Here is a 21,374-nt window from a genome sequence, read left to right as displayed (position 1 = left end):
AACTGGTTGCAGAAGGGAAAGTCTGTGATTTGAAGCACAAGAAGACTTTTTGTGCCCCTGCTGGCTAGAAGAATAAGGCTGTGTAGCAAGAAATGCAGGTGCATCTACAAGCTGAGCGCCAGCCCTGGCTGGAAGCCAGCAGAAAAATGGAGACTTCAGTCCCAAGACTGCCAAGAACTGATTTCTGCTAACAACCAGAATAAGCTTCAAAGTAGTTCTTTCCCCAGACCTCCATAAAGGAGCACAGTGCTGCCAACAGCTTGGTGTCAGCCTGCGAAATCCTGAGATTCTAGCCCCGCCCTGGATTCCTAACCCACAGAAACTGTTAGGTAAGTTTGTATTTTTTCTTTTAATTTTCTAATTTTTCATTTTTTAAAGTAAGCTCTACACCAATGTGGGGCTTGAACTCACAACCCCAAGATCAAGAGTTGCGCACTCCACCAACTGAGCCCAAGTTTGCATTATTTTAAGCCCCTAAGTGTGTGCTGGCAGCAATAACAAAAAATTAGCACAATTGGCATTTTTTAAAAACTCAAAGAATGTGTGTGAACCAAGGATTCTATATTCAGTTTTCAACTATCAAAACTACAGAAACTTGGATTTGAAGCCAGGCTACCATTGCCAGAGGGTGGGCCAGCCCCTCCCTGTTCCAGGGCCCCTCCCACCTGGTTGTGTAACCATCCCCACCCCACCCTCCAAGGCCCCTCACCTGGGAATGGGGAGGTTCACCCAAAAAGATAAATAGAATAAATAAAACTACAGAAAAATGGTTATAAACATATAAGAACTTAGAGAATTCTGCATCCATTAGGCCTTCTTGACGAATTTACAAGAGCAGAGATCAGCCAACTTTTTGTGTAAGGATGAGACAGTAAAGGTTAGAGGCTTTGAGGGTCAAATAGAGTTTATGTCCCATATTATTGGTTTTTTTTTAATGTTTATTTACTTTTTTTTTTTTTTTTTTGATTTTTGAGAGAGTGCAAGCAGAGGAGGGGCAGAAAGAGGGAGATACAGAATCTGAAGCAGGCTCCAGATCTGAGCTGTCGGCACAGAGCCAGACGTGGGGCTCAAACTCACAAACTGAGATCATGACCCTAGCCGAAGTCCAACGCTTAACTGAATGAGCCACTCAGGTGCCCCAGTGTTTATTGACTTTTGAGAGAGAGAGAGAGAGAGAGAGAGTGCGAGCAAGCAGGGGAGGGGCATAGAAGGGGACAGGGGATTTGAAGCGGGATCTGCGTTGACAGCAGACAGCCCAATGTGGGGCTTGAATTCTCAAAACTCTCAAGATTATAACCCAAGCCAAAGTCAGAAGCTTAACCAACAGAGCCACAGGTGCCCCGTGTTGCTGTTGTTGTTGTTGTTGTTGTTGTTGTTTTTAACAATCCTTTAAAGTGGTATGGAGGTGGGGGCGGGGATTCTTTGCTCATAAGCCACACCAAACCAGATTAGGAGCCAGATTTGGCCTTCAGGCCTTATCTTCATAACCCCTGTGTTAGAGAAGAAGCTTCATCCAACTAAGTAGTAATTGAAAATTTAGGCAAAGGATTGATGGGGTGAAGTTTTAAAAATATATAATTATGTATAGCAATGTATAAGGCAAAGGTCAAGATAAGAGTGGAAAACTGATGTACAAATGTCACATATTACAATAAAGTAGATACAAAAATGACAGAGAGTGGGGGGCACCTGGGTGGCTCCGTGGGTTAAGCACCCAACTCTTGGTTTCAGCTCAGTTCCTGATCTCACGGTTCGTGAGTTAGAGCTCCACATCGGGCTCTGTGCTGACTGACAGTGCAGAGTCTGCTTGGCATTCTCTCTCTCTCTCTCTCTCTCTCTCTAAATACATAAATAAACAAATAAATAAATAAATAAATAAATAAATAAATAAATAAATAAACAAACCTTTAAAAAATTAAAAAAAAATTTTTTTAACGACAGAAAGGAAAGGGAAATACAAAAGTAGAATACAGTTGCTGTATGGGCCACAGGAGGGCATTAAAGGATAATGGAATCTTGATAAACCAGATGGTCAATGGTTAAATAAGTAAACAGGACTAAGCGCTTTAAAAAAAAAACGTACAGGTGAGGGGCGCCTAGGTGGCTCAGTCGGTTAAGCGGCTGACTTCGGTTCAAGTCATGATCTCATGGTTCGTGGGTTCGAACCCTGCATCGGGCTCTGTGCTGACAGCCTGGAGCCTGGAGCCTGCTTCGAATTCTGTGTCTCCTTCTCTTTCTGTTCCTCCCCCGCTTATGCTCTGTCTCTCTCTCTCTCCTTCAAAAATAAATAAAAAACATTAATAAAAAAAATTAAAAAAAAAAAAGTACAGGTGAGGGAGGAGGTGCAAGATGGTAACGTACAAAGATCCTGAACTCATCTCTTCCCGAGGTCACACTGAATCTACAGCTACAAATGGGACAATTTCTTCTGAAAAAGACCTGAAAACTAGCTGAGCAACTTCTTATCAAGCAAATGAGGAGAAACCATGATGAAGAGGGTAGGAGTCTGAGACCCAGTCTCACCATAAGCCTCACCCGTGACACAGTGACCCATAATCCGGAGAGAACTTACAAGCTTGGAACTTCTCCCTGAGAAGCAAAGGCTTCATACCCCAAGTTTTAAGACCTGTACCCAAGAGATGAGCCCCCCAAACCTGGCTTTGAAATCCAATGGGGCTCACGTCCATGAGATCCAAAGGGCTATAGCAAAAGGAGAAAAGGCTTTTAAGGGGCACACATAAACTCACCACAGGGCCCAGCAGAGAAGCCCAGATTTTATGTGAGATTGAATAGCTAATCCTAAAGAGTGGGCAGGAGAGGCAGGGGGTCCTGGGATACTCTGTGGGGACAGATGCGGGCCAGCACCATTTTCACACCTCTCTACCTTGCTAAGGTTGGCAGTCCTTTCCCCCTCCCCCACTCTGCATGCGCTAGCTTCCCTTTCTTCCTCTGCCACACTCCAGAGCACCCATGGGACTGTAACATTCAGAGAGACACTTCTTGGCCAAATGCCTTCCAGAGCACTGCTCAGATGGCAGGCTGAAACACCCCCACCCTTTCTAAGATGCCTATTTACTTGTCCAGGAGCTTTCTTTTCAGCTTAAATATTTCTTGTAAGTCTCGTTTGAGGTGATGAACTGCTTTGGCTTTTTTGTTTGCTTGTCGTTAATTCTTTAGTTTGCCTGCTGAAGGGCAGGCTGCTCGTCTGGCACGTTTCTAGGGGCCTGTGGAAGTGGTCTCAGGGAATAGAGCTAGTGGATGCAGTCTTGGCACTCTCCCTCTGCTTCACTTCGGCTTGCTGGGATCTCCTAAAGAGGAGTTTATACCCTTGTATTACACCCACATCTTTGTGACTCCTGCCTGGGGGACCTGGCTGTACTGGACAGCAGGGTTTATGCTTGTGGTCCCACACAACTATATACATTTGCGGTACTTTAAAATGCACTGCCTGAGGATCTGACTTCCAATCAGCCTGTATATAGGTGCTGACTGAGATAACACCCCCTTTGGGACACTGACAGTAGGGGCACACCTTCAACCACTGGGAGCTATTAAGCACAAACAGGCTGCTGGAATAAGCACAAAGGTCTGAGAGATAAGAGTTACAGCAAGGATGAACAATAAGGTTCATCTCCTACGTGAGACCACTCCTTCAACATTGAGAGAGGTGGCTGTTACATCTATGGCATAGAAACCAACACAGAGAGTGAAGCAAAATGAGGAAATAAAGAAATATGTTCCAAATGAACAAGAAGAAACCTCAGGGAAAAAACATAATAAAACAGATAACTAACCTGATAAAGAGTTCAAAGTAATCATCATAAAGATGCTCACCACGGAGCGCCTGGGTGGCTCAGTCTGTTAAGTGTCCAACTTCGGCTCAGGTCATGATCTTACACCTCGTGAGTTTGAGCCCTGCACTGGGCTCTGTGCTGACAGCTCGGAGCCTGGAGCCTGCTTCGGATTCTGTCTTCCTCTCTCTCTGACCCTCTCCCACTCACATTCTGTCTCTCTCTCTCTCTCAAAAATAAACACTAAAAAAATTAAAAACAAAAAAGATGTTCACCAAAACTGGAAAAATGAACAGTCAGAACTTCAAAACAGAGAAAAATGTAAGAAAATACCAAATAGAAGCCACGGAGCAAAAGAATACAGTAACTACTGACAAACACAGTAAAGGCATTGAATGGCAGACCACTTGAGCAGAAGAAAGGATTAGTTAACTCTAAGTCAGGGCAATATAACTACCCCATCAGAGCAACAAAGAGGAAAAACAATGAAAAAAGTAAAAATAGCTTTAAGGAACTTAGGGACGACATTAAGCATACTAATATTCACATTATACAGATCCCAGAAGGAGAAGAAAGAGAGAAAGTGGCAGGAAACATTTGGAGAAATAAAGCTGAAAAGTTCCCTAACCTGAGGAAGAAAACAAGACATTTAGACCCAGAAGATCCAAGAGTTCCAAATAAGATGAACCCAAAGAGACCTACCTGAGACATGTAATTAAAATTTCAAAAGTTAAAGGGGAGAATTTTAAAAGCAAGAGAAAAATAACTTGTTACATACAAGGGAAGCCCCATAAAACTATCAGATTTTTTTTTGTGTTTTTATTTATTTTTGAGAGGGAGACAGAGCACCCGCAGGGGAGGGGCAGAGAGAAAGGGAGACACAGAATCCAAAGCAGGTTCCAGGCTCTGAGCTGTCAGCACAGAGCCCAATGTGGGGCTTGTTCCCATGAACTGCAAGATCATGTCCTGAGCTAAAGTCAGATGCTTCACTGACTGAGCCACCTAGACACCCCAAAACTCAGATTTTTTTGGAAGAAATTTTGCAGGTCCGAAGGGGTGCCACAGTATATTCAAAGTGCTAGAAGAAGAAACAAAGCAATTCCAATCTACCTGGTGAAGTTAATCAGAATAGAAGGAACGATAAAGAGTTTTACATACAAAAGCTAAAGGAGTTCACCACCAAATTAGTCTTACAAGAAATGTCAGACTACTCTAAGTTGAAAAAATAAGGGGTGCTTATTTTCAGAAAACATATGAAAATGTAACTCACACTGTTAAAGTTAGATATATAGTAAATGTAGTGGATTAATCACTTATAAAGCTAATACAAAGATAAAAAGAAAAAAATAGTAAAAATAACTAAAATGACAATAGTTGATGGATACAAGGACAAAAACATGTAAAATGTGACATCAAAACCATAAAGTGTAGCGGGGGGGGGGGGGTGTGGATAAAAACAGATTTAGAATGTATTACAATTAATCAACTTAAAATAGACTGTTATATGTATAAGCCTCATTGTAACCACAAAACAACATCAGGTAGATACATAAAAGATAATGAGCAAAAGGAATCTAAGCATCCCACCCAAGCAAATCATCAAACCACAAAGAGACCAAGAGAAGAAAAAGAACAAAAAAGAACTACAAAAAACCAGAACACTGCCAAAAGAAAAACAAACAAAAAAAAACAAACAAAAAAACAAAAAACAACTACAAAAAAGCCAGAAAACAAAAATGTAAATAAGGCCAACAGTACCTATCAATACTTACTTTCAATGTAAATGGACTAAATTCTCCAAGAAGAAAAAAAAAAGTGGTTGAATTTAAAAAACAAACAAGCCCCATCTATATGCTCCCTACAAGATAATCACTTCAGCTGTAAGAATACACAAAGTGAGGGGATGAACAAAGACACTCCATGTAAATGGAAACCAGAAGAAAGCTGGGGTAGCTATATGGATATTAGACAAAATAGACTTTAAAACAAAGACTGTGTTAAGAGACAAAGCATTGTAAAATAAGGGGTCAAGCTCACTAAAAAGGATATAATAAGGAAGTATTTATGCACCTAAATATACGAGCATTAAATATATATAGCAAATATGAAGAGACCAAAAGGAAGAAATTGGCAATACAAAAATAGTAGGGGATTTTAGTATCCCACTTACATCAGTGGAGATCAGAAAATCAGTAAGGAAATACTGGCCTCAAATAACACATTAGGGGGCACCTGGGTGGCTCAGTCGGTTAAGCGGCCGACTTCGGCTCAGGTCATGATCTCATGGCCCGTGTGTTCGAGCCCCGCGTCAGGCTCTGTGCTGACGGCTTGGAGCCTGGAGCCTGTTTCAGATTGTGTCTCCCACTCTCTCTGGCCCTCCCCCGTTCATGGTCTGTCTCTGTCTCAAAAAATAAATAAACGTTAAAAAAAAAAAAAACATATTAGACCAAATGGACTTGATATTTATAGAACATTCCATCCAAAAGCAACAGAATATACATTTTTCTGAAGTACACATGGAATATTCTCCAGGATAGGTCACATGTTAGTCCACAAAACAGGTCTTAATTTATTTAAGAGGACTGACACAATATCAGGCGTCTTTTCCACCAAATGGTAGGACACTAGAAGTCATTACAAGAAGGAAACTGGAAAATTCACAAATATGTAGAAGTTAGCAAACATGCTACAGAACCACCAAGGAGTCAACAAAGAAATCAACAGAAATAAAATACCTTGAGACAAATGAAAATGGAAATAGCACACCAAAATTTATGGGATGCAGCAAAAAAGTTCTAAAAAGGAAGTTCATAATAAATGACTACCTCAAGAAACAAGAAAAATCTCAAAACAACCTAGCATCACACCTCAAAAACTAGAAAAAGGAGAACAAACCAAACCCAAAGTTCATGGAAGAATATAAACAAAGATCAGAGCAGAAATAAATGAAACAGTTAAAAAAGGACCAATGGGAAAGATCAATGAACCTAAGAGCTGGTTCTTTGAAAAGATAAAGACTCAAAAAAAAATAATAATAAAAATTTTCAGGAATGAAAGAGGAGCTGTTTCAACTGATACGACAAATACAAAGGATCCTAAGAAACTACTATGAACAATTATATGCCAACAAATTAGACAACCTAGAAGAAATGAATAAATTCTACGAACATACAAGACTAAATCATGAAGAAATAAAAAATCTGAGTAGACCAATACTAATAAGAAAATTAAATCAGTAACTGAATACCTTTCAATAAACTAAAGTCCAGGATCAGATGGCCTCACTGGTGAATTCTACTAAACATTCAAAGAATTAACACCAATCTTTCTTAAAATCTTAAAAAAATAACAAAAAAACAAAAAAAAAAACCAGAAGAGGAAGTAATCTTCTGTACTCATTTTATGGGGCCAGCATTACCCTGACACCAAAACCAGACAAAGTTCCACAAGAAAATTACAGGCCAGTATCTCTGATGAACATAGATGCAAAAATCCTCAACAAAATATTAGCCAACTGAATTCAACAATACCTTAAAATGATCATAACCCATAATCAAGTGGGATTTATTCCAGGAATGCAAAGATGGTTGAATATCTGCAAATAAGTCAATGTGATACACCACATTAAGAAATGAAGGATAAAAATCTTATGATCATCTCAATATGTGCAGAGAAAACATTTGATAAAATTCAACTTTTGGGGCGCCTGGGTGGCTCAGTTGGTTAAGTGACCGACTTCGGCCCAGGTCATGATCTCTCGGTCCGTGAGTTCATGCCCCGTGTCGGGCTCTGTGCTGACAGCTCAGAGCCTGGAGCCTGTTTCAGATTCTGTATCTCCCTCTCTCTGACCCTCCCCCGTTCATGCTCTGTCTCTCTCTGTCTCAAAAATAAATAAACGTTAAAAAAAATATTTTTTTTAATTCAACTTTCATTTATGATAAAAGTTTCAACAAAGGTTTTGGAGGGAATGCATCTCAACATAATAAAAGCCACATGTGACAAATGTACAGCTAGCATCATACTCAACAGTAAAAAGCTGAAAGCTTTTTCTTTAAGATTGCAAATAAAACAAGGACACTTATTCTTGCCTCTTTTAATCAACATAGTATTAGAAGTCCTAGCCAGAGCAATTAGGCAAGAAATAAAAGGCATCCAGGGGTACCTGGGTGGCTCAGTTGGTTAAGTGTCTCTTTGTTTTGGCTCAGGTCATGATCTCATGGCTGATAAGTTCGAGCCCCATGTCCGGCTCTGTGCTGACAGCTCAGAGCCTGGAGCCTGCTTTGGATTCTGTGTCTCCCTCTCTTTCTGTCTGTCTCTCTCTCAAAAATAAAATAAACATTAAAAAAAGAAAGAGCATCCAAATTGGGAAGGAAGGGATAAAACTGTCACTGTTTACAGATGACATGATATATATAAAAACCCTAAAGACTCCACTAGAAATCCAGTAGAACTAATAAATTCAGTACAGTTGCAGGATAAAAATATTAATTTGAAAATATCAGAAAGAGAAATTAAGAAAGTGATCCCATTTAAAAGTGCATCAGAAAGAATAAAACTTAACCAAGGAAGTGAAAGACCTGTATAATGAAAACTTTAAGATGCTAATGAAAGAAATTGAAGAGAGCACAAATAAATGGAAAGATATTCTATGTCCATGGATTGGAAGAATACTGTTAAAATATCCATCCAAACTACCCAATGCAATCTACAGACCCAGTGAAATCAATCCCTATCAAAATTCTAATGGCATTTTTACAGAAAGACACATGATCTTAACATTTGCATGTTTTTACTTTTAAGTAACCACTACACCCAACTAGGGGCTCGAACTCACAACCCTGAGATCAAGAGTTGCATGCTCCACTGACTGAGCCAGCCAGGCACCCCAATAACAACATATTTTTTAAAAAATGAAAAATCTCAGGAGTTTCTTTTGCCTCTTGAGATAACCTGAAGTTGATCCACAGCTGTCAGGACTTACTTGACCCCTGCCTATCTCCACTGCCTTTTTTTTTTTTTTTAAATTTTTTAAAATATTTATTTTGGGGAGAGTGCAAGTGGGGGAGGGGCAGAGAAAGAGAGACAAAGGATCTGAAGCGGGCTCTGCTGACAGGCTGAAAGCAGCAAGCCCAATGTGAGGCTTGAACTCACGAACCACGAGATCATGACCTGAGCCAAAGTCGGACACTCAACCGACTGAGCCACCCAGGTGCCCCTCTAGTGCCTTTAACAACATGTAAGTAACTTCTTGATTCGTTCTAGAGAAGACTTCTGGCTTTAGGATGAAACTAGAGTCATTTGTGTTGTAAGGCAAAGCCAGAAGTTTGCTATATGAAGCTCTTAAGTAGTCAAGCATATGGACCACGTACCCTCTCTGTATTTTTAATCTTTACAACATCTCAAAGGAGAACCTTGCAAATCCTTCAAAATCCACCTCTGCCTCTAAGTCTCTAAGAAGTCTAGCCATACTTCTTTCTCTAGCTGCTTCTCTGTCCCCCCAGAATCCACTCTCTGTGCCCAGAACCTGTTCACTTTCCACCCAGGCTACTTCAGTGGTCCTACTCTTTGTTCCCTTGTTTCTGTCCAGATGGAGATGGGGCTGGTCTGCCTTCTGCTGTGATCTTCCTAAGAACTCTGCTTGATTTTCCAAGATCTTCCTTACTTTGCTAAACACTTTCTTTTGAAGTCTCATATTGGCTATTAAAAAAAATTGAGATTTACGAAAAGACACCATAAAGTGAAAAACAAATGACAAAGACTTAAGTCCAGGTTAAATAAAGAGTGCCTACAATTCCATAAGAAAAAAATAGGACCCAGTATGTTTTTTGTTTTTTGTTTTTTGTTTTTTAATGAGCAAAGGAGAGGTGCCTGTGTGGCTCAGTGGGTTAAATGTCTGACTTCAGCTCAGGTCATGATCTCACCGCTCGTGGGTTCGAGCCCCACGTCGGGCTCTGTGCTGACAGCTCAGAGCCTGGAGCCTGCTTGGGATTTTGTTTCCCTTTCTCTCTGCCCCTCCCCTGCTCATGCTCTGTCTGTCTCTCTCTCAAACATAAACATTTAAAAAAATTTTTAATGGGCAACGGATGTAACAAAAGCAATTCAAAGAAGAAAAGGATTCTGAAAGGTCTATAAGCATATGAGAAGATAGGTTTCAACTTTACCAGTATGCAACTGCAACATCCATTTCCCACCTATCAATCGGGGGAGAAAATATGTTTGAACTGGGCCTGGGGAAAACAGGTATGCCCACACAATTGGTAAAGCCGTCTGGGAGAGCAACTTGGTACCCATATTAAAACTGTGCTGGTGCCCTACAATCCGGTAATTCTGACTATACACAGATCTTTTCTTTTTCATCTGGGAGAGTTAAATCAGATCCTACAAAACTTACATATTGTTGGGGGATTGCCCGACGGAGGTGATCCTGACTGCTCCCAGCGCGAGCCTTCCTGCGTGCGGTGGGAAGTTCTGTGACTAGCATACCCCCTCTAGTGGTCAGAGCTTCTACTTTTCTCTCCCAATCAGGAAAGCACCTGAGATGGAGAAGGTGCAGGATCAGCCTCACTCACACCATAAACTGAGCAAGTCTCTGTCCAAGCAAGACAGAACTAATCTGTAAAGCAAGTAATTACAAAAATACTTCTTTCAGCTGTCTATAGTTATGAAGATACGCTTCAATAAGAAAACTTGTTTCATTACAACACTAGCTTGAGAAAAGAGGGAACGGACAGCCCTAGAACTCGCATCAGAACTGACTTCCACCTGTCCTACGCAGCTGTGGGGAGTTGAGCCAGAGGGATCTGTTTATTGGCTTTCTCTTTCCTCTTGAACTCCTTTTGCTGAATATAAACACCTGACTCTCTTTACTGAAATGCCAGCTAATTCGGTGCTAATTCGCATTCTACGCTTGCTTACCTTGAGTCCACAAACAGGGTAAATGCCAGGTACAATCTTCAGCGTATCATTAGAAACTTTTAGTGCAGGAAGAGGTTACCCCGATATCTTCTAGACATTTTTTTGGGTCAAGGCCAAAAAATGGACGAGAAACATACGTTAGGTAGGGTTCCAGCTGCCCTTTCCATGCTGACGGAGAGCAGTGCAAAGGGACAGAGTTTTGGATGTGATTGCCAAAGTGTAGAGAAGAATACTGAATTTCTTCTATTCAAATAAATTTAAGCTTTTTGGAGGAAAATGTTAAAAGCTGGCATGATGAATGATGAAGTACACTTCTAAATTATAGAAATATACTGCAATGTGTTGCGTATAAAAAAATCATTGCAGGGGATACCTGGCTGACTCAGTCAGTAGGGCACTGGACTCTTGACCTTGGAGTTGTGAGTTGGAGCCCCATGTTGGGCATAGAGCCTACTAAAAAACAAATAAATAAAACTAAAAAAAAAATCATTGTAGGACTTTGTTCCTCCTATAGGAATTACTTATAACCAAACACCGTGAAATGTAAATGACTTTATAAGGGGCGCCTGGGTGGCTCAGTTGGTTGAGCTTCTGACTTCAGCTCAGGTCATTTCACAGTTCCTGAATTCGAGCCCTGCATCAGGCTCCTTGCTGACAGCTGGGAGCCTGGAGCCTGCTTCCGATTCTGTGTCTCCCTCTCTCTCTGACCACCCCCACTCCCGTTCATGCTCTTGTCTCTGTCTAAAAAATAAATAAAAATTTTAAAAAATAAATGAATTTATAAGATATGGTAACTGCCACAAAGAACTTCTCATTTAGATTGTTTTTGTAGCCTTTAATTTCCTTATCTGAAATTTTCTTATCTCTTAAATTTTCCCTTTTTTCTTTTTAAAAGTCAATTTCCCCAATCTTTTCATTAAATTAATGAACATTTGCTACGTGCACATGAGCTGGGCAGGGGGCAGAGAGAGAGGAAAAGAGGATCCCAAATAGCCTCTGCGTTGTCAGCACAGAGCCCGACACAAGGCTCAGTCTCACATTCTGTGAGATCATAACCTGAACTCAAATCAAGAGTTGGTCGCTTAACCAACGGAGCCACCCAGGCACCCCATCATCTGGGGATATTAATTACTTTTTATTTCTCTACTTCCTGCATTGTTTTCTTTGAGGACCCCTCCTCCCCTGCCCATTTGCTCATATGGATCTCTGCATCTCAGAAGCTATCCACAAACACCTAATGCTCACGAGCTGTCTGTTCCTCGGACAGCTGGGGCCAGGTGGGAGTGGGAGGGTTATCCCATTGGCAAGCTCCTGGCCAGGACCAGGCTGTTTCACTGGGGACCTGAAACTGTAAGTCTCTATAGGTCTTTTTTCTTGGGCCGGGTTTTTCTCAGAGAGGAAGCCTCTAATCCCCTGCTTGGAGGATATAACTTGGCTGCCACTTTTCTGGGAGTCAAATAGGAGGAGGCCAAAGTCACTGTTCAATGTGCGCTTTCACTTAATCCGAACACTCTGCCTTCAGCTACACCTGGTGTTCCGGAATCCAGAGATCCTGATACAGCCTCAACAGAAAATAAACCACCAGTGTTCTGTAGGGCAGGGGTGAAATGGTAACATGCTCTGAGTGAAGAGGGTAACTTTGAAGATCTTTTTTTTTTTTTAATGCTGGCATGCTTTTCTTTTTTTAATGTTTGAGAGAGAGAAAGAGCAGAGGAGGGGCACGTAGGGAGAATCCCAAGCAGGCTCCACACTGTCAACACAAAACCCAACCCGGAGTTCAAACTCACCAATCTTGAGATCGTGACCTGAGCCAAAATCTGAGTCAGATGCTTCACTGCCTGAGCCACCCAGGCACCTCCTGCCTGCTTCTTAACAGACTTTCAACTGCTTCACCTGTTTTTAGCCCCACCTCATCTGCCTTTGGGGATACTGAATGTATCTCTTATGCATGAGCCTCTCTGAGCTTGAATCAGCTTACTTCTGGCTGCATACTGCCACCACCTGTGGGCACTTAGCTTTCATTCTTCCCTGGTTTATTTAGTTGCTAATTGCCCCTTTGCTTTTTAGCTTCTAAAAACTTTTTTTTTTTTTAATACTTAAGTAAACCCTACACCCAACATGGAGCTCAAACTCACGAACCCAAGATCAAGAGTCACACGATCTCCTGACTGAGCCAGTCACGTGCCCCAACTTCTAAAATTGTTTTGTCATTTGCCTGTTTTTGGGTTTTGGGCAGTTTTTTGGTCTTGAAACTTCTGGGTAGCTCTGTAAACAGGGATGTGGTTAGTTGACTGCCTTCAACCATTAGCAACTATAAGCTATGCCTTAGCTTCTGAGTAAGTCTGGAATACAAGGGCCTGGCCATGCCTGCCATCATGGGACTCCTCCAGTAGGTAGTCTTTGGTCCACTGCAGATCAGTAAGTCACATTTCTCCATTCAACCCACAAGCATAGTCCAAGAGACGTCCTCAAATACTCTGCTGAAATCCAGATACATTCAAACTGTAGTAGTCCTCTGGGCTACCAAGTCCCCTTCCAAGGAGACAGAGTAGGTCTCCTAAGAAATATAACTTGTATGTGCACTTGAGTAAGCTAGAATCATGTCAGGAACATCATACTTATGTGGTTCCCAGGATCCACCTTTTCCCCACTTCAAATATTGTTTATTTATCATTTCCTTCTTTAAAATGCCTCAAAATTATAATTTTCAGTTTCATAACCTAACAGCAACTGGATTTGGGACTATGGACTTGGAAATGAAACATTTATAGGTCTCTCTTGTCACAGCCTCAGATTTACCGCTTTTTCCCATGCTTTTCTACCTCATCCTGTTTGAGTATTGTGCTTTTATAGTGTTAACTACCCCAAGCACAGAAATTGAACAATTCTATGGTCTTACTGTTGACTTTACACCACCAGACCATAGACACATTCCTACTGTTCTTGCCTAAAGTTTTTAAAAGCCTCTTTATTGTGGATTAGACTTCATGACACTACTTATAACTCTGGGACACTGTCCCTGGTTTCTATATGCCCTTCCTTCTTGTGAAAATAGCTAGAACACATGAATGCTCAATGAAAACAAAGAAGGAATGATAGCTTATCAGTTAGGACTATTTTTGGTGCAAATAACAGAACTCCAGCTAGTATAAAGTGGAATTATAGAACTGGATATATTTATAGAAAGAACCCAAGGGTTGGAACACAATTTCAGAAAGCATGGGAATGGAAAACTGGAAAATCTCTAGGAACACACAGCATTCTCTCCATCTCTCATCTCTGCTTCTCTTAATGCATAGGCTCTATTTTTCTTTCTCAACATAAGGGGTTAACTGCTGGTTGGCCCACAGGGAAAGCAGAAAATGTCCTCATAGCTTTCATGTTCCAACCCTACAGCAAGACTTCATCTCAATTCTAAAATTCCCAGAGAAGGAGTGAGGAAACTCGATTGGCCCAGCTTGGTATAGGAGCAGACTCCCAGCTGAATCAACAGTGACCAGTAGAAAACAATCTCATTGTATTAAAGTGGCTGTCAGAATTCCAAGGCTGGAGTGAGGATGGTAGATAAGAAAGTGAGTATCAGCTTTTAAAAAGACCCCCAAAGATGTTTACTACAGGGGCTTTTAATAAGCTGAAGTCCTGAAGGATAGAAAATATAAGTGCCATTCTCCTTTTTCTTTCTAAAATAAATTTATGCTCAATTCTTATGTTGTAACTCTGAACTGGAATTGTGTTCCCATGAAGGAATGTCTCTGAGCAAGGAGCTTGCTAGTGATCTTCAACATGCTACTTAATTTCTCATCTATAAGATGGAGATGATAATAGTAAGACCAACAATAACACCTACTTTGCAGGTGATTCTCTGAGAGGACCAGAGATCATGTATCTAGAGTATCCGGCACTGTACTTGGCACAGAGTAGCGTAGTAAACACTCAGCAATGGTAGCTATGACTTTAAATGCTAAACAAATTCATGCAATATCAACTTTTTTTTAGAAGACTGCTAGAGAGATTTATTATTTCCTCCAAGGCTGTTCAGGAGATCAACTGGAGTCACAGCCAGTTGAGTTTAATTCAAGAGAAAAACTCAGAACACAGAATACTCAATTCCCTAAGATTCCAAGAGGCAAATCTAACTTATACTCTACCAGTTAACTTCATCATTACCTGCAAATGGCATGAAATAAAATATATAAGCATGTGAAACAATTAGAAAAATACAATTTATTTAAATTATATACACATTTAAATACACACACACACACACAGAATACATGATACATTTACTTATTATATACAAATTTTGCTTTTCAACTACTTTGTAGTGGTAAGAATTCCTAAAAAGCCCTCATACTATTTCTTTGATCCTAAGTCTCATACGTGTTTCCCTCTCACAATTAGAATACGTCATATAATCCAAACACACACTTATTACAGCATTTTTTCCCCTAAAAAGAAACTCTCAAAAACTGTTAGTAAACCAAAAGTATATCTTAAAACTATTGTTATCTTAGATTCAAGAACATAACGTATTTAAGTAAAAATTTTTCATCTATTTTTTTAACTTTATCACAGCAATACTTTACTCCATACATAGAATTCTCTAATCTTCCTACATTCCTAGTGATCTTGAAATGCAAGCTAGGTCATATTATTAAATGTGGTCCTCTCTTTTCTACATTTTTTTTTTGTCAGAAAGCCACCAACATTTGTAATGCATTTTTTAATTTGTCTTGGAACAGGATGTTCTGAATCTATACAACTAAGCAATCTATACAACTAAGACACATGGAGGTGAAAAGTAAAAGATTAACTCAATTATGTGTCTTCCTACTATATAACCATTTCAAATAATTTTCTTAGGAGCTAAGTCAATTACATAATTGTGCTGATATGAGAAAGAGTCCCAACTTGTCTTTCCTTCAATAACATCCTTTTCTATGTACCTGATAAACTGCCCATGCAATAGTAACAGGGCACTAAGAAATGGAAAGGTCAATGATAATGTAGGTAGAAATGTAGCAAACATTTCTTTCAAATGAATATATTGCTCAAGTTCTGTATTTAGAGAACTGTATTGAGAGGTCACATCTGTCTTACTATATTCCAAGGTACAAAGGTGTTTAATACATAGTAATGAATGCACAGATGAATAAATGGTATGAGTAAAAAATGAGCACATTTAGCTCAAAGCTGGCTTAAAGGCTAACATTCTCCATTTCACCTTTGGGGACAATTTTACTAAAAATAATGCTAAAAGAAAATGATAGAACAATGTACAAACTCTTGGAATGATACTTTTGCATATCTATCAAAAGATCATTATCACATATTAAAAATTAAATACAATGATAATTCTCAAACTGTCATTTCTATTTCAGGTTAATACTTAGTTAATACTTAGCCCTTAGACAGAAAATATTGGTCCACACACAGCACCAATGCTTCTTTCTCAGCTGAGGTACTTTATATACAGCAATAGGTATACAAAAGCTTTTGAGCCATTCCAATATTCCCACTGCTCTGATAAATTAGAGACAAGTTGTAGGCAATATCTCTTCGTAAGTCTAACTGGTCAACTTCTATACCCTACGAGGAAAAATACATGAATGAATTATATACTGTTATAAACAGTTATATATACTGTTTCATTAAGTAGAAGTATTCAAAAAGCTTAACATTCATGATACTAAAAAAAAGTACAAAACTAGGCATATATACCTTGGTTCTAAATTTTTACTAGGTAATACTGATTCAGTTAATCACTCTAACAACTATAGAATTAAATTATTTTAAATGTCTAACCAATAAGTTAAAGAAAAAGTCTCATCCACAAGCCATAGCAGAATAAAATTCCAAATGAATTAAGCCTTTAAGAATAAACAAATGTGGGGCGCCTGGGTGGCACAGTCGGTTAAGCGTCCGACTTCAGCTAGGTCACGATATCGCGGTCTGTGAGTTCGAGCCCCACGTCAGGCTCTGGGCTGATGGCTCAGAGCCTGGAGCCTGTTTCCGATTCTGTGTCTCCCTCTCTCTCTGCCCCTCCCCCGTTCATGCTCTGTCTCTCTCTGTCCCAAAAATAAATGAAAAACGTTGAAAAAAAAATTAAAAAAAAAAAAGAATAAACAAATGAAACCATAAAAGAAAAAAATATATAGTGGAATAATAATATAATCTTGGGTAGGAAAGGCCCTTCTAAGTACAATGGCAAAAGTAGAAACTATAAAGGAAAAAATACGATTTCATTAAAAAATGTAAAACTTATGCATCTAAAAAAGAAATCATAACACAAATGACCAGATGGGAAATACCTGTACTATATAATAGAAATCCATATAAAGAATAAGTCTAGGGGCGCCTGGGTGGCGCAGTCGGTTAAGCGTCCGACTTCAGCCAGGTCACGATCTCGCGGTCCGTGAGTTCGAGCCCCGCGTTGGGCTCTGGGTTGATGGCTCAGAGCCTGGAGCCTGTTTCCGATTCTGTGACTCCCTCTCTCTCTGCCCCTCCCCCGTTCATGCTCTGTCTCTCTCTGTCCCAAAAATAAATAAACGTTGAAAAAAAAAAAAAAAATTAAAAAAAAAAAAAGAATAAGTCTAGAAAGGCATACAGCAAATTAATAATAATAATTACCCTAGGGGTGTTATTACCTTTTTTTCTACTTAATAGCAAAGCAATGAACTCAATGGAGTAGGTTAGATCTATACTAACCTTCCCCAATACAAAGTTTTGGAGTCAACTGTAAAAATATCTGCAACAATTAAAAATGATACCTATAAAGCTTAAGGAGCAATACTTAAAGGCATTTATGAAATAAAAAATACAAAAGTGTATGCATTTCATCAGCGTAACTATAAAAATATGTATTTATTTGTTTAATGACTAACAATGGACAAGAGTAATAGAAAACAGTTGTGAGGGCATGTGAGGATTACGAATGCAACTTAAAAATATTAGCAACTAGGGGTGCCTGGGTGGTTCAGTCAGCTAAGTGTCAGACTTCGGCTCAGGTCATGATCTCACAGTTCGTGGGCTCAGGCCCCGTGTTGGGCTCTGTGCCGACAGCTTGGAGCCTGAAGCCTGCTTCAGATTCTGTGTCTCGCTCACTCTCTGCCCCTCCCCCACTCGCACTCTGTGTCTCTTTCTCTCAAAAATAAATTCTTCAGAAATTAAAATAAGAATTAGACTTTAAACACAGATTATCATAGTATTGGCAACACTTTACCCTATACAGTATCTTAAAACTAAATTCATACTGGCCTTTCATCTTTATAAAGAAATATGTTCGTTACACTTGAACTTTGAAATGAACAATGGCTATATTACTCAATATTCAGGCTTTCTGTCTCCCAGCTCATACCGATAACCACAGAGGCTACCTTAGGGTAACTGAAATGGTCACCACAAGTCATATGTGTTCACATGGTTGCTGATCAGGTCATAAGGTAAGAATGTCCAAGATCTACTTGTTGCTAAATAAACACATTCAATATGGACAAAATGCATTCTTTTTTTCTTTTTTAATGTTTATTTGAGAGTGAGCATGTGCATGCATGAGCAGGGGAGGGGCAGAGAGAGAGGGAGAGGGAGAGAGAGAGAGAGAGAGACAGAGAGAGAATACCAAGCAGTCTCCACACTGTCAGTGCAAAGCCCAACACAGGGCTTGATCTCACGACCACGAGATCATGACCCAAGCCAAAATCAAGAGTCGGAGGCTTAGCCAACTGAGCTACCAAGGTGCCCCTGGAAAAAATCAATTCTAATATGTAATTTATTTCACTATCTGGACCACAACATAAGCTAACTGCACTTCTCTCTAGATGAAATGAAATGAAATGACTCCTCAGTTTTTAAAGCAAATCATACAATACCTCTACCACAAGTGGAGGGAGATCCAAGGCCTTCTGATAATAGTGGATTGCAAGATGAATCAGCCCCAGCTGGTGAAGGCCACGGCCCAAATTGTAGAATGATTCCTGGCAAGGCCCACGTATGCTGAGGTATCGATTAAGAAAGGAAAAGCCCTACCCAAAACAAAAAGATAATTCATTATTATTCTCATTTGACCGGTATATATTTAAACAACTATATGTGCCAGGTATATTCTGTACAGAATACAAGTATTTAAAAAAGGGCGCCTGGATGGCTTAGTCAGTTAAGTGTCCAACTCTTGATTTCAGCTCAGGTCATGATCCCTGGGTCATGAGACCAAGTCCTATGTAGGGCTCTGTACTGGGCGTAGAACCTGCTTGCTTCTCTCTCTCCCTCTCCCACTGCCCCTCCCGCTTGTGCTCTCTCTAAAAGAGACACAATCTCATCCTGAAAGAACATATGTCTGTGGCATAGTGCTACTAGAGCTCCTCCGAAGATATAAAGGAAAGATTTATTTTTTTTAAGGACAAAAATATTTACAGAAAACAAAGTCCGATGTTAAAACTGTCAAAGATCCATAATCTTTAAGAACACAGGATTGTTTTTAAGGTTCCAAGTTGGCTTTTGTGACATTAGAGGCCAATAAACTTTTTTTTTCTTTTTTTGGGGGGGGGAGGGTGAGAGAGCACGCATGCATGAGTGGGGGAGGGGCAGAGAGAGAGAGAGAGAGGGAGAGAGAGAGAATCCCAAGCACCATCTGCACCATCACTGCAAGATCATGACCTGAGCTGAAGTCAGATGTTTAACCAACTGAGCCACCCAGGTGCCCTGAGGCCAATAAACTTCTTGATTCAAGATGTCTAAAAGCTTGAGCAAAATATAAAATCTAAGCTCTTAAAATGGTAATTTTAGAAAGGTTTCTTCTCAGGGACAAACTCACTTAAGTATACCTAAACTTTCTGGGTCAATGGTACCTTTTTTGTAAGTTACCTCTCAGGACCTTAATAACCTCTTAACCCAAAAAACTTGATTATTCTTCCCCTGAAAGCTTCTGACTCAAAGACTTTATGGAAAAAATATCAGAACACAGATAGAATACTGCAGGCTCCACGTGTGTCACAGTGTCCAAAAAGCACCTGCTTCATCTCTTACTGTATTCATTTTCCCCTTTAATGCATCTTCAAGTTACCAGCTGCAGAAAGTTACCGACTGCAAAAGTGCAAGTGTCCTATGTTAAGTAATTAAATAAATATAATCTCCAGCTGTGAGTATAGACTATAAAATGCAACTATTTCCTGGGTGATCTGCTTTCTGATAAATGGTCACAAATTTTTCTTCATAAAAAAAAAAATTAATGAATTCTTTAGAATTAATGCATTTTAGGAATAAAAATAATTATGTTCACTAAACTCATACTTTCTGCATAATAAAATAACCCATATTTATAGGTGACTATAACTTCTACTCCACTGAAAATCATGGTTCTGTTAAGTAAAGCAGACAAACTATTAGTCTCAGAGAAACAGCAAATCTTCCTATTTTAAGATGACAAATTTAAAGATAAAAATTTGAGAAAGAATAATAAGCCCAGATGAATTACTGCAACCCAAATAAACTTGTAGGTCTTCTGATACAGTAACAGGATTTGAATTACCTGCTGCATTTTAAGAAATTTTTAACAAACTTAGGAGACCACTGAAACACTATTCAAATATTTAGTGATTTAAAAACTAGGTAATAGAGACAGCCACTTTATCTCTTAGGCGATAAGAGTTTTGACAAACAAAAAATTTAATGGAATAGAAATAAAAGAGTCCTTTTTACATTAACTGTGTTACTTTCAAACATTTTTGTCACATTATTCACTAAAGTGTCCAAGTAATATACACTGTACATAAAATATTAAATACGGGCAGAATTATAAGATTTACTTTCACAGTATAATAAGAAGGTAGGAAAGATAGTAAAACATATGAAATTAGTTTGTTTTTAACTACTCCAAAGGAAAATTAATTATGATCATGTAGCATAAGGAAATAGATTCACAAGAAATTAAAACAATTTAAGAATCACGGTATTTACAATGAAACTTGTTTTTAGAAACTTTTTTTAATGGAAAATGTTTAACATACACAAAAGTAGACAGATTAGGACAACAAACCCCCATATACCCATCACTTCTTGTTTTATCTCAATCTCCAACCAATTAAACACTGCTGTTTAAATATACCAGTGATTTGAAAGTTAGCTTCTAAATTACTGTGCAGTACATAAATTTTTTCCCTACCAGGCGAAAACTACATACTTTAACTATTTTTTTTATTTACTTATTTAGAGACAGAAAGAGAGCATAAGTGGGAGAGAAGGGCAGACAGAGTAAGAGAAACAATCTTAAACAGGCTCCATACTCAGCATGGAGCCTGATGTGGGGCTCGATCTCACAACCCTGGGATCATGACCTGAGCTGAAATAAGAGTCAGACACTCAACCAACTGAGCCCAGGCACCCCTATTTTAACTATTTAGTAATGAGTCAATCCATAAAAATTTCCTATTAATGTTTACCAGAATATAAGCTTCATGAGGGTAAGGAATTCTGCCTGTATACTCATTCACTACTATATCCCCACTCCTAGCACAGTGGGTGCTCATTATATATTTAATTTATAAACAATCCTACATTACCTAAAACAGCAAAAGTATCCATTAAGAGAGAAAAAAACTTAGAGCAAGAGGTGGATAAATATCACAATTGTCTTTTGGTTTTACTTTTTATTATGAAAAATTTCAAACATACAAA

The 21,374-nt window shown here is 39.2% G+C and overlaps 1 protein-coding gene across 1 annotated transcript in view; it reads right to left on the bottom strand.

Annotated features, from left to right (window-relative positions):
* Nucleotides 1-14,949: 14,949 nt before the first annotated feature.
* GTF3C3 (general transcription factor IIIC subunit 3) overlaps nt 14,950-21,374 on the bottom strand; it is a 40,597-nt gene continuing 34,172 nt past the window's right edge. The window contains exons 17-18 of the mRNA XM_047871650.1: nt 18,575-18,727; nt 14,950-16,295 (exon numbers count right to left, since the gene is read on the bottom strand). Of these exons, the coding sequence (XP_047727606.1) occupies nt 16,173-16,295; nt 18,575-18,727 (276 nt within the window). The 3' untranslated portion in view covers nt 14,950-16,172. The remainder of the gene's footprint in view (nt 16,296-18,574; nt 18,728-21,374) is intronic.

Source organism: Prionailurus viverrinus, chromosome C1 (assembly GCF_022837055.1).
Source record: "Prionailurus viverrinus isolate Anna chromosome C1, UM_Priviv_1.0, whole genome shotgun sequence".
NCBI classification, from domain to species: Eukaryota; Metazoa; Chordata; class Mammalia; order Carnivora; family Felidae; genus Prionailurus; species Prionailurus viverrinus.
The sequence above is the reverse complement of the archived record's forward strand: the minus strand, read 5'-3'. Positions and strand labels throughout refer to the sequence as shown.